General features: G+C 38.4%; 1 protein-coding gene across 13 annotated transcripts in view; it reads left to right on the top strand.

Annotated features, from left to right (window-relative positions):
* Positions 1-14,794, top strand: part of CADPS2 (calcium dependent secretion activator 2) — a 545,419-nt gene that overhangs the window by 304,170 nt on the left and 226,455 nt on the right. For all 13 annotated transcript variants that reach the window (XM_047095962.1, XM_047095960.1, XM_047095958.1 and 10 more), the window contains exon 8: positions 1,158-1,297. In XM_047095962.1, the coding sequence (XP_046951918.1) occupies positions 1,158-1,297 (140 nt within the window). The remainder of the gene's footprint in view (positions 1-1,157; positions 1,298-14,794) is intronic.

Raw genomic sequence — 14,794 nt, 5'->3', positions numbered from 1 at the left:
AGTTTAAAATATTATGAGAATTACTGAAACTTGACAGAGACGTGACGTGAGTGAATGCTATTGGAAAAAGGGCACCAGCAGACCAACTCGGCACAGGATTGCCATAGACCTTCAATTTGTAAAACGCAGTATCTGCGAAGCACAATAAAGTGAAATGCAATAAAATGAAGTGTGGTTGTATACAGCATGTAAGTTATGAAGAGTAAGCTTGTCTCTCCTGTGTTGGCTCTGTGAAGCTGTGGTATTAGAAAATAATCAGTTGGAAATTTTATTAAAAATAATTACTTTGTGAGGGCGCCTGGGTGGTTCCGTCAGTTAAGCATGTGGCTCTTAATTTCAGCTCTTGTCATGATCTCATGGTTCGTGGCATCGAGCGCCACATCAGGCTCTGCAATGACAGCACAGACCCTGCTTGGAATCCTCCCCTCCCCTCCCCTCCCCTCCCCTCCCCTCCCCTCCCCTCCCCTCTCCTCTCTCTCCCTTCCCAGCTTGCACGTGCCAGGGTCTCCTTCCCCTCCCTCCCTCCCTCTCCCTCTCTCTCTCTCTAAATAAATAAATAAATAAAAATTTAAAAATTTATTTTAATTATTTTGTGTCAGTCCTTATAGTATTTATAGATATGAAAACATCAGGAAAAAGTCCTCTGGTGTTGATCTAGGACAGAAAATGTGCTATGATGTCGGTCTTTTCCATCTCTAATTGTGTTGACTTCCTTTCATGCTGTCTTACAATGCAAATATTAAAACATTAGGTATATTTTTGCTGCCTAGAATAATTGGTTTTACTTTTTAAACATGCTATCTGTAATTTCAAAAAATATTTCCTTCTGAACTTCCATGCCCTGAGTTTAGAATAGTCTTGAAATTATAGGTGTCTAATAAGTATTTCTCAACTGTCAATTCAACTGCAGCCTTTGTGCTATTACCTCATTAGGAAATGACACAGGAAGAAAACTCGTTATGTGATAATATGAAAACACATATTTGTCAAAAAGATAAATGAGGCTGTATTGAAAACCCATCTGTTGTGGTGGGAGTCAAGTGGTTTAGACACATTTGGGCATGATACCTTCTTTTTAAACAGGAAAACAAGATTCCTGTTTCAATCCTTGGAGCTTGTATTGTGCACTTAAATGTGTTCTTTTTTGTCTTTTATAGGTGATATTATACCCAACTTCTAATAGCTCCAAGTCAGCTGAGTTGCACCGAATGGTAGTTCCAAAAAATAGCCAGGACTCTGACTTAAAGATCAAATTAGCAGTGCGAATGGATAAACCACCACATATGAAACATAGTGGGTGAGTGTGTACTTGAAGATGCTTTTCTCCTGAATTATTGGATCTCGTTTCAATGTATCACTTTTGCCAGTTTACTGACAGAACAGGTATATCATGAAATTTTCCCCTCAAAATGACATTTACAGGTTAACTTAATTTTTTACACTCCTAGACACGTTTACAGCTAAATATATGTGTATTTAGTTATTATAACTGTGTGCATGCTAACATAATATTAATAATTGATTGCACTGGTATTCTGTATCACTCATGTCAATGAGGAGCAGTGATGGATGGAGATAACTTCCAAGAACTACTCTTCAAAATATAATAGTCAAAACAAGCATAGTATTCAGCTCTCCAACAGCTAAACTTATAAAATATATTAAAGCTAAGATGTCGTTCGCATATAACCCAGGACACTGTGAAAGGTTTGTCAGGAGGGATGTGAGTGTTCATCCAATATGTGAGTGAAAAACTAAATCAATGCTGGAGAGTAAGCCAGAGGGCAGGACCTGTCTCCTGCGGACCACCATGGGTCAGAGTCCGTCGTCCTCTCTTCCAGGGTTCCTTTTCCCTTGTAGTTGGTGAGGTAATAAGTCTGAACTCTTGAACACAATGAGTTTTTTAAAAACCTCGGTCTTTCTCAGATTAACACTGTAGGGCTCACTATAGTCAAATCACAGCACAGAGTTGTTAGCTATTAGGAAAGCATGTGATCTTTTTCTTCACGAAGGAGAGAAACAGTCGCTAAAGTGGCTCCCTTTGAGATTAGCAGCCAACATGAGTCTAAGAAAGTACATTCCTATACAGAGAGGTGTCATCTTCTGGCTTTAGAGCCAAATCACCAACACTGTAGCGGAGTTCACTGATGAGTCAACAAGATAAGGATTCTTTAGATGACTAACACGGGGCTAAGGACTACATTGCCTCCTTAGTTTGGATGGGCAGTGTATGCAGTGTCAGAATGAGTCTCCCTGATGGGAGAAACAGCTCAGAGGGTGGGATCTTTGAAAGGAAACCGTAAGTTGGGTAGCTCACATTGTGGCATCTCAGTGTAGTGTTGCAAACTAAAGTCTAACTATGACTCAGCTCATAATGCAGATGGAATTCTTGGGATTTAATATTTAGAGTTCTTCTCATTCATTCATCTCCCTGGTCACCATTGATTTATTTAGCAGGCACGTATTGAGCACTTGCTCTGTTCCACCCAGAGCAAACCTCAGTGAGGTACCATCTCAGGCCTAAGGAAAGTGGCTAGTCAGGGATTCAGACTTATATACAAGTAGCTGTAATAGTGATGTCAGTCATGAAAATCCCACAAGACACCTGACTTTCAAGATAAAACTTGGAAGTGTGAATTCAGGTGGGCAATGAGGAGGAAGAGCATCCCAGTCACATGACCTAGCATATTCATGGCCAAGAGTTCTGGAAGGGCTGTTAGCCAATGAAGACAAGTTGGGCGCAGTTAGCATAGAGCGCGTTGAGACAAGAGAGTTAGAATACTACTGCCGTAAAGTGCTTAGAGATTAGTAGAGCCTAGATTTGGACATAATATTTCTTCTGTTTTTACATCAGTCTCTTTTGATGAATGGCACCATAAGAAATTGGAACCTATGTACTATAATTCCAACAGAGTCCTTAATTTGCAAATGTCCAGCACCATGGTGAATACCCCTGGAGCCTTAAAATTGTCCAAAGAACCAAGATTAAACATGAGGTTAGGCACATGGCAAATTCTGCAGCCTTTCACTTGTGTGGAAAGAAAGCCCTGCTCTCTTCTTTGGCAATTTCTTCCCTTAGAATGCTCCAGGGCAGGTGAGACAATCCAGCCCCCTTCCAAGACTTGATTTTGTTGTTGTTTGTTTTTCCTTTTTTTTTTTTTTTTTTATCATCACTCCTTTGCCCTTAAGAAGAACTGGTTTATATCCTATCTCTGAGCCCTTGACTAAATCAGGACCCCCGCCCCCGCCCCGCCACCCAGGATGTGTCTGGAGTTGACTTGTGTTCAAGACTGCTGGTGAAAGGATCACTAAAGAGAATATATCTTAGTCTCTCAATTTAATACATAAAGCCCAAGAACTCGCCTTGGATTCAGATGAGGAATGCTTTAGATTCATCCACATCAATTATTATCTAAAATGATCGTGACAGACATTACTAGATATTCGGGTGTCTCTGCAGTTGATAGTATGTAAAAGGAAGGAATTCTAGAACTGAAAATATCTGTGATGCTGTTCTCCTAGTTGGTATGTTATTCAGCATAATTAAAGACAACGTATTTCATAATAATTCCTTAAAAACTAATACCAGTATTGGACATAATAATGATCAATCAGAATTAAAAGTTTTCAACACTGCTGCAATAGGTGATCCCCATGGGCAGGCACAGGTGTTTACTACAAGTGCCTGATCGGGTTCCTCAGTGCCTGTGGAGACACACAAATATTTTGAATATCACCCCTGTGTATGTGGGCAAACATGATTTGACCTATATTATAATTGTATTCATCTTTTTCTGCAGTGTTTCATAAATGGATTTTACTGAACTTAATTACATTTAAGAAGAGAAAGTCCACTAACCTTTTTCTTCCAAGTACTCTATCATATGCCAAAGCAATAATAGGATATGAGTAGTAGATTAATAGCATTTTGCTTTGAGGCTGGAGTGTGTTCTGTCAATAGTTCATCCCATAATGAATAATTAACACATGAATAATGAATAATTGAAAAAGAAACAAGTCAAGTTAAAAAAAGATTAATTTATCTTTAAAATATAGCAAACCTCTCTTACAGAGAGTTGTCAAGTGGATTAAACAATAAATTGGGAAGGTTATGGGTTTTTATCTTCAGAGCACTTTTGAGAACTAGACTTTGAAATACTCTGGGTTGTTGGTTATAAAAACCTATTGGCTTTTAAAAATAATAATGGGTATCTCTTATATGAACTACTGGAACATATAAATAGATGAATATTCATCACATGTGTAGAGCACCTGTATGGTCCCTAAATATTTTATCAATGTTTTTTATATTTTTTGTGGCCCCAACTGCACTGTGAGTTTCTTAGACCCATTTGAATCCACTGCCTCCCACAATGTGCAGTCAAGGACAGATATTAATATAATGATGATGATGAAAATAATAGTGTGCTCCTTAGAGTTTTAAGGAAAAAATTTACAGTAGGTTGCATTCCTAAGTTGAAAAGTAAAGAGTTCTAAACTCACGTTACATAGAACAGAGTATAATTTAAAATGAAAAATACCTAACGGGCACCTGGGCAGCTCAGTTGGTTAAGCACCCAACTTCAGCTCAGGTCACGATCTCCCCATTCGTGAATTCGAGCCCCACATCTGACTCTCCACTCTCAGTGCAGAACCTGTTTCAGATCCTCTGTCTCTGTCTTTCTCCCTGCCCTTAACTTGCTCATGCTCTCTGTCTCAAAAATAAACAAACTTAAAAGAAAAAGACCTAAAATAGATGTGTTTGGTTCTCAACTGTTGCATTTTTAAATAATCTTTTTTTTAAGTAGAAAAATATATCTGTTCTAAAGCTCATTTTTCTGATAACTAATGAGTCCGTGACTATACATTATAGTTTTTTTTTTGAGTAGGAATAACTGTATGCAAATGAAATTACATTTAATTTGGATAAAATAAAGATGATTTCATTCTTTTAAAACCAAACCACATGATATATATTTGATTGTTTAAAAAGGGCTCATTTATTCTTTTGGAATATATCCTATAAACTAATTATATAAACTCATATAAATCTGTTAAGTGAATTACCAGGTAGGTTTTGAATGGTTAAATAATTCATATCCATTTTTTTTGCGGTTGTTTTCCTGCTTTTTCTGGGTAGCCGGAAGACAGAAGTGTTCTAGGACAAATGGACTATCCTTTAGCATAGCCTAGTGGCTAAGTAGCAGCATTAACTTAAATCTCAGAAAATACTATTCCTCTTTTTACTGAATTACATTTTCCTAATTCAAAGGTTATTTTTTTCAGTCAGACAATAAAGTGGAATGAGATAAAGCGAATGATTTATTATGACAATTAAGCCTACAATGGAAAAGGAAAAAGAAGAAAATTAAATTGCCACAAATATGCAGAAGCATAAGACCAGGGTCTATCTCTCCGAGGTCTCCGTGCACATGTTTTTTGGTTTTTGGTTTTTGGTTTTTTTAATAGTGAAAATGAATGAAAACCTCATGAGTGTCTAACGATAGGAGAGTTTTGTCACAGTTAAGAACTGGTAAGACTTGTAAGACAAAATATTAGCCAGATCACTGTCCTCCTATACATCTGTTTCTGTTTGTGCAGAGTCATGCTTGGCTCTTTAAACATTTCTTGATCAGATAGATGTATTGAAACATTTTGTAACTGTCATTTATAAGTCTCTGTTTAATTAATATCTTAAAGGTTTCAAAGGCCCCGGGGCCTGTTTCTTGCTGCCAGGGAGAGACAGGAGTGGAGATTGCAGTGGGAAAAACGGTGTCGACACCAAGCTGGCTGCAGGATTATTATCCCCTGCTTTCCCACAGAGCCGGCCAGCCCTGCATTCAGGGACTGCGGTGTTAGGCTGTCAGACGTGGCATTTGCTCTTAACGTGAACAGACTGCGCTGTAATAAAATTGGATTGTTGATGATTTTAAGGTTTATGATCTTCAATTAGTTTGGGGGGTAGTCTGATGATCAAAGGGAGGAAAAATCTTACTTTTGTCAAGATGGCATTTGCTCTCAGGGTCCAGGCCTTACAGAAAGGACACGTCTGTTTTTTCCCTGGAAGAAAATTGATTCTCACTTTAAGTTGACCTTTTAGAATGATTTTCCTACATGTCCTTGTCTAAAATAGCCATGTTTTGACATTTGAACCTATATATAGGTCTGTTTGCCTTCCCAATTTGAATTTACCTCATTCTGACTTATTCTTATTTCATAGAAATCCTACTTCTTAGTGCCTTGCGAAAACCTCTGACAAAGTATTTGCTAGGTTCTTAATAAATGATTGATTCCTTTTCCAAATACAGCTCTCAGAAGAGAAGTCTGTCTGTGGTACTTTATAAACATGAATGTAACTGTTGTAGAATGATAAAAGGAATAAGCCCTCAAGGCAACTTCGTTTTTCCAGATACCTTATATTCATGTCCCTTTCTGCATGCTAATTTAAATCATTAACTGTATTTTTCATTTTAATTTACTGATGACTAGTTATGTAATAATCATAGAAACATATTCAGGCATGGCTTTAATGATCCTTAAACTACATGTTTTAACTTCTCCTTTGCAAAACCTTCTCGGATTTCTCCTGTAATAAATTAGTTTGCCACTGAGGGTTGATGGGGGGTGGGAAGGAGGGGAGGGTGGGTGATGGGTATTGAGGAGGGCACCTTTTGGGATGAGCACTGGGTGTTGTATGGAAACCAATTTGACAATAAATTTCATATATTGAAAAAAAAATAAATTAGTTTGCCTTTAACTTTAAGCTTAAATGTGGCTTTCTCGAGATTTTTCTCCAGGGAGTGACATTTTAAGTTATTTTTCATGCATCAAATAACTATGCTCTCTTGCTTTTAGGCATCCTTCAGTGTCCTATCTGAGCATCTTAAAAGCATGTGAGGCCAAACAACTAAAAGTAGAATTGAGGTCTTGTAAAATTTTCTTTCAGGAACCCCAGACCATACTCATAGGTTATTCTAATGAATTTGGGGCACTTCTTAAAAAATTACAGTGAAAACTAGGAATAATTTAAAATATTTTACGAACAGTTAACATACAGAATTATAATAGACCAGTTCCATCTCCTTTATTGGTGCCTTTTATTATACAGTTTTTCTATTTGCACACATTCAAAAATTTTAAAATATTATCACTGAGTTATAAATTAAAGCTCTTGGGCTTGTTAATGAGCATTGTGGGAGGTCGGGAAAAATTTGAACATTAGTTACAGACATTTAGTTGATTCCTCAGATGCGTGACTGCACGGTAGTGCAGGTGGAGGGCAGTGCGGTAGTAGTTGTATACAACAAGTACAGGTGTCAAGCCCAGGATACTGGGTTTGGGTCTCAGTTCTGTCACTAACTTGGATAAGTCACTGCACCTGTCCTGGCCTGGTTTCATCAATTGCTAAAGGGGACATCAGACTAGAACATTTGAATGGTCCCTTCAGCTCCCCAGAGGACAGCCTGAGAAGATAAGACATTTGGGGATTCATGTCAATCTTCTCAAGATAAGAAAAGGAAGTATGGAGACTGACTGAAGCATCAGGCTGCTTTTGTAGAAAAGTAATTTGAAAATACACATCGTAGAATTGTTTATACTCTGATAGTAATGTTAAAAAACAGATGCATATAGGGGCGCCTGGGTGGCGCAGTCGGTTAAGCGTCCGACTTCAGCCAGGTCACGATCTCGCGGTCCGGGAGTTCGAGCCCCGCGTCGGGCTCTGGGCTGATGGCTCAGAGCCTGGAGCCTGTTTCCGATTCTGTGTCTCCCTCTCTCTCTGCCCCTCGCCCGTTCATGCTCTGTCTCTCTCTGTCCCAAAAATAAATAAACGTTGAAAAAAAAAATTAAAAAAAAAAAGATGCATATAAAAATTTAGAAATGAAATACACTAAATATACTAAATAGAATAATGCAACTATGGGTAAAATTTTCTTGATTTTATAGATTTTTTTGTGATATAGTTATACTATTATGATGAAAGAATGCAATTATCAAACTAAAGATCAAACAGGTTTTCTTTTAATTAACAGTAGATAATCACTAGGGTGCCTGGGTGGCTCAGTCGGTTGAGTGTCTGACTTCAGCTCAGATCATGATCTCAAGGTCAATGAGTTCAAGCCCCAGGTCAGGCTCTATGCTGACAGCTGGGAGCCTGGAGCCTGCTTTAGATTCTGTGTCTCCCTCTCTCTCCCCCTCTCCTCCCTCCCTGTCTCTCAAAAATAAACACACACACGCACACACACACGGTAGGTAATCAGATATTTGGTAAAACTAATTTATTAGGGAAATTTATGTGAGAGGTTTCCTTGAGATGGCCTTGAAAGACTCCTGTCCATCCAGTGTTTGTCCTATTACTTTTTTTTAAGTTTATTTTGAGAGAGGATGTATGAGTGGGGGAGGGGCAGAGAGAGAGAGCAAAAATCCAAGCAGGCTCCACACTGTCAGGCCAGAGCCCAATGCAGGGCTCGTTCTCACGAACCATGAGATCATGACCTGAGCCAAAATCAGGAATTGGACACTTAACCAACCATCCAATATTTAAAGACTCGGTGTGGCTTAGGAACGTGCGCTCTGGAGCCAGACTGCCTCTCTTCATATCCTGGCTCCACCAATGCTATGGCATCTTGGGAAAGTTGTAAAACCTCTCTCTGCCTCAGTTTCTTCATCTGCAAAATGAAATTGTTGGTAGAACGTAACTCATAGAATTATTTAGAGGAGGAGCATTTTATTTTTTTATTGCAATGTAATTAGCATACAATCTTATATTGGTTTCAGGTGTACAACATAGCTTTAACAATTCTATACGTTACTCAGTGCTCATCACGGTAACTGTATTCATCACCTGTCCCCATACAACATTATTACAATATTGTGTGATGCTGTACTTTTTATCGCCATGAATTTATTTAATAACCAGAAGTTTGTACCTCTTAATCCTGTTTATTTCACTGATCCTCTCATCCACTTCCCCTCTGGGAACCATCAGTTCCCAGAGTTTGTATTTTTAGAGTCTGGGTTTTTTTTTCTTTTTCTTCATTTATTTTTTTAGATAACACATGTAAGTGAAATGATACGGTGTTTGACTTCCTCTGACTTAATTCAGTTAGCTTAATACCCTCTGGGTCCATCTTTGTTGTTGCAAATGGCAAGATCTCATTCTTTATGGCTGAATAATACTCCATTGGATATAGATACCACATCTTTACTCAACACTTGGGTTGCTTTTATATCTTGGCTATTATAAAACTGCGGTAAAGAAAGTGTGCATATGTCTTTTCAAATTAATGTTTTTGTTTTCTTTAGGTAAATACCCAGTAGTGGAATTACTGAATTGTATGGAGTTTTTATTTTTAATTTTTTGAGGAACCCCCATACGTTTTTCCACAGTGGCTGCACCAACTTATATTCCTATCACCAGTTTATGATGGTTCCTTTTTCTCCCCATCCTCACCAATACTTGATATTTCTTTTTGATACTAGCCATCCTGATGTGAGAGGATACCTCATTGTGGTTTTGATTTGTGTTTCCTTGATAATTAGTGATCATCAGGACCTTTTTTTTCCCCTTTTTTATTTTTATTATTATTTTTTTTAATATATGAAATTTATTGTCAAATTGGTTTCCATACAACGCCCAGTGCTCATCCCAAAAGGTGCCCTCCTCAATACCCATCAGGACCTTTTCAAGTCGTCTTTAGAAAATGTTCCGTATGTCTTCTTTAGAAAAATTTTTATTCAGGTCTATTTTTAAATCAGATTATTGTGGTTTCATACAAATGCCAGTGTTCTAGTTCTATGAAAGATGTTGATATTTTGATAGGGATCGTGTTGAATCTGTAGATTGGGTAGGATGGATGTCTCCACAATATTCTGATTCATGAGCATGGAATAGCTTTCCATTTGTTGGTGTCCTCTTCCATTTCTTTCATCAGTGCTTTATAGTTTTCAGAGTACCAGTGTTTCGTCTCCTTGGTGAAGTTCATTTTTAGCCTTTTTTTTTTTTTTTGATGCAGTTGTAAATGGGATTGTTTTCTGAATTTCTCTTTCTGCTACTTGATTATTTGTGTATAGAAATGCAACAGATTTCTATATAATAGTTTTGTATCCTGCAACGTTATTGAATTCATTTACCAGTTCTAGTAGTTTTTTGGTTGAATCTCTAGGGTTTACTGTATATAGTATCACGTCATCTGCACATAGTGACACTTTTACTTCTTCCCAGTTTGGATACCTTTTATTTCTTGTCTGTTTGGCGTGACTAGGACTTCCAGTATTATGCTGAATAAAAGTGGTGAGAGTGGACATCCTTGTCTTGTTCCTGATCTGAGAGGAAAAGCTTTCAATTTTTTACCATTGCATATGATAATAGCTGTGGGTTTTTCATATATGGAGAAGTAGTACCTTAGTGTGTATAATGTGCTTTCAAGAGTAGCTGGCTTGGGCGCCTGGGTGGCTTAGTTGGTTAAGTGTCCAACTTTAGCTCAGGTCATCATCTCACAGTTTGTGAGTTCAAGCCCCACATCAGACACCCTGCTGTTGGCACAGAGCCTGCTTCAGATTTCTCTCTGCACCACCTCCGTGTTCTCTCTCTCAAAATAAATAAACTTAAAAGTAGCTATCTAGCTCACAGTAATACCCAAAATGTTTTAGCTATTGATAAAACACTAAAGAAGGTATGTGTTTGGGTTGAGAGACTTACTAAAAGAAGGAAAAATAAATCTTAAATATTTACAATATGAAACAAAACAAAAATCAAAGCACCATGATAAAAAATGCTGGTACATCAGAGAAGACAGAATAGGACTGGGTGGAGTGTTACTCAGCACTGGAGAAATAGGACATAGCGAAGACCCTTGTGGACCATACTAAGTACAATCCCACCTGGCCCTGCGTTGTGGGGAGGAACTTTGGTAGTTAGGTGACACATGAAATGTCTACTTCCTGGGCCAAATTTGGTTTAAAGCATAGTCTGTGTCACACACCAGTGATCCATCCAAGAACAAGGACGGCAGCCTAAATTCCAAATACCAGAGACTGAAACCTCAGCCTTGCCTTTAGGAACACCTGCATCTTTGAACCTTTATCGTGTTTTGTACGGGTTATTCTCTGTATGAACTTATTGCGGTAATAAAACAATTAACAAAACAGCTTACGTTTGTATTTTCTGTTTCCTATCTGTCTGCCCCATATTTTTTCTTCTCAAAATCCATTCCTTCTGGGGCGCCTGGGTGGCGCAGTCGGTTAAGCGTCCGACTTCAGCCAGGTCACGATCTCGCGGTCCGGGAGTTCGAGCCCCGCGTCGGGCTCTGGGCTGATGGCTCAGAGCCTGGAGCCTGTTTCCGATTCTGTGTCTCCCTCTCTCTCTGCCCCTTCCCCGTTCATGCTCTGTCTCTCTCTGTCCCCCCAAAAATAAATAAAACGTTGAAAAAAAAATTAAAAAAAAAATCCATTCCTTTAAAAAAAAAAAATCTGGGGCACCTGGGTGGCTCAATCCGTTGAGCATCCGACTTCAGCTCAGGTTGTGATCTCGTGGTTTGTGAGTTTGAACCCCGTGTCGGGCTCTGTGCTGACAGCTCAGAGCCTGGAGCCTACTTCAGATTCTATCGTCTCCTCTCTCTGCCCCTCCCTGCTCATGGTCTCTCTGTCTGTCAATAAAAAAGCGAACATTAAAATAATAATAATTAAAACAAGTCTTTTGGAGAAGTACGTGTTAGCTAGGATTTGTTCCAATCTACGGTTGAAGATGGACTATCACTTGATCTTGATAAGGGTGGGAGGGTCAATCCTTGAAGTTAGTTTCTGTGGGGTATAATAGATTGTTCTACTCACTAAAGTATTTCTTGTCCATCCTGCAATCGTCATGCATGGACAAATATTACTCAGAACTGCATGTCAGGAAATGGATGGTAGAGAAACATTCGGATTAAATCTTATTACCAACCAGCTAAATACTTTGTTTAAGCCCTCATTTTATTAGAATGTTGCTATAGAACGATCTGGGCCTTGGGTCTCAGGTGGTGATGAATACATAGAACACCTTTTTCTTTCTTTTTTTTTTTTTTTTCCAGTTAACATTCTTTATTTCCTATTTATTCTGGATCCTTCACTTTTTTCCAATTTTTAAAAATTTAAATCCAAGTTAGTTAACATATAGTCTAATAATGATTTCAGGAATAGAATTTAGTGATTCATCATTTACAGATAACACCCAGTGCTCATCCCAAAAAGTGTCCTTCTTAATGCCCATCACCCATTTAGCCCATCCCCCCACCCAATACCCCACCAGCAACCCTCGGATTGTTCTTTGTATTTACAAGTCTCCTATGGTTTGTCTCCATCTGTTCTTATCTTATTTTTCCTTCCCTTCCCCTATGTTCATCTGTTTTGTTTCTTAAATTTCACATATGAGTTAAAAAACGTATTTGTCTTTCTTTGACTTATTTTGCTTAGCATAATACATTCTAGTTCCATCCACGTTGTTGCAATGGCAAGAGTTCATTCTTTTTGATCACCAAGTAATATTCCATTGTGTGTGTGTGGGGGGGTGGTATATATACACCACATCTTTATCGGCTCTAGGCTGTCGTCCTCCCCCCCCCTTTTTTTTTTTACTGCCTTGTCCCAAAAGGATGCTCTAAAGATGAAAGGTGGTCTTAAAAGGGAAGATGAAACTTTTTGAGCAGCAGTCTTTCCTCCATATGATCCTAATAAAGTCTTTGAAGGAATTTCATTTAGAAACCCCGTTCACAACTAAGTGAATTAATTAAAAGGGCACCATTTCCATCTCACCTGCACCTCTGGCAACTTTCTCTTGCTCCTTCTCAAGCATCCATTAGGGCTGCTACTGAGTAGTAGAGGGGACTGGCCTGTGGGTGACCTAGGCTCTAGCCTGCTCTGCCTACGGGTTGCTCTGGGTCTTTAGTCATGTGCCTCCTTAGCTTCATCTTTAAAGCAGCATATTGAGCTCGTTAAAAAAAAACAAACTTTTAGTTTTCTTCCAGCTCTGAAATTTCTTTCAATTTTTTATTTTAAACCTAAAAGTAGGTGTCTTAAGGAAAGTAAAATAGAAATAGTTCGTATTCCTGGGGTAGAATAGAAACAGGTAAATGATTTTCAAGGCATATCATTCTCTTTAAGGACATTTCCATAAACAAGAGGCACAGGGTACAGGGGGGTTAAGAACACAGGCTTTGGAGTTAGACCTGGGTTCATACTTGAGCCCTGTCATTTTTATGCAAACTTGGTCATACCTAGCTTCTCATGGCCTCACTTTTCTCAACTATAAAGTTGGATTGTCCTCAGCAGGAAATGAGATCTACTCAGAAAGCATGTAGCACAGTGCCTGCTACCCAGTAAGTGCTTGATCACCTAGTAACAGTTGTTACTAGAATAAACATTATTTTTAAAAAATTGTAGTCCCATGAGGTATAATAAAACCCAAGTTTAACAACATAGTTTGATTGTATTTGGAAGAAGATGCCCAAAGACATATGGGAAAATAGCAAATCTTAATTCCTTCAGAATATAAAAATTATGTCCCCCATTAGGGCCCTCTGCTTTAATTTTTTTGACAGTTATTATGGACGTAGGTGGTGGTGGTAGTTCATATGTGTATGTTTTGCTGTTAACTTTGTTTTGTCTTCTGTATGTCCATGGAGAAAAATAGAAAATATTATGTAAGAGCACTCAGATAAGCTCAAGTTCTCAAAAAAAAAAAAAAAAAAACATCTGGAGATTATTTCATAGCAAGTGAGAAGAAGATAGAACTTTTCCCTTTATTTTAGCCCAGTACAGTCTAACTTATTTTTAAAATGGCAGATGCTTTCAAAGCATGATATTTTAAACAACTAGTCGTGTCTTTTGTAAGTTTAGGGCAGTTGCTGATTTTAATTTTCTTAAATCTTTAGGTGAGTGTTGATCCTCTATAGCTTTAAGCAGCCTGTTAAGTTTGGAAGTATTAAAATTTGTCCACTTTTCAGTAAGTTATTGTTCACAGTAATTTTTACATACTATGTAAGTTTTCATTTTGTTGGGTGTTTTAAGTTGGTTTTATACATGCTTCATTTAAAGAGGGATTGAGAAAAGCTTACTCAATACTTAACGATTCAAAGACTTGTGTTTTGTAGTTACAATAGCATCCAAGACCTTCGTGTTGTTGAATAATTAAATATGCTAATGTTTTATGAAAACAGTTGCTGGGAAAGATTGGCATCATTGAGGTTGGGGTTCCAAGGATTCTTCATGAATGTTCTCAAGTGGTTCCTGGTACATGCCTTTGGCAGTGTGATGGACACTTAAAGAATGCTTTTACCCCGACCTCTGCCCCTGCACCTGTCAGTTCTTGGGTCAGGTGTGATCTCTGCACAGGGGCCCATCCTCCCCACCCCACACAGAATAGTGCCTTTCTTTCCTCACTGCCAACTTTCTCTTCTAACTAGCTTCATTATTTTCTTGTTTATTTTGAGAGATCATGTGAGCAGGAGAGGTGCAGAGAGAGAGGGAGAGAATCTCAAGCAGGCTCCTGGCTGTCAGTGCAGAGCCCTATACAGGGCTTGAGCTCACCAACCATGAGGTGATATGATCAGAACCAAAATCAAGAGTGGGTCACTCAACCTACATAGCCACCCAGGCACTCTGGTTCATTCTTTCTTAAGCTCTTATCATTACCTGATACTATTTACTGGCTGTTGTTTGACTATCTCATTACTACAATGTTACTTCCATTTGGATGATTTGCTATTAACGTAGCCCTCCGGCCAAAAGAAAACTAGATTTGAGCATTGTTTATGCTGTC

Source organism: Lynx rufus, unplaced genomic scaffold (assembly GCF_022079265.1).
Source record: "Lynx rufus isolate CCGP_SWC_20201006 ecotype Redwood Valley unplaced genomic scaffold, mLynRuf1.p SCAF_4, whole genome shotgun sequence".
Taxonomy (NCBI): domain Eukaryota; kingdom Metazoa; phylum Chordata; class Mammalia; order Carnivora; family Felidae; genus Lynx; species Lynx rufus.
This window is presented reverse-complemented; position numbering and strand designations above follow the sequence as displayed.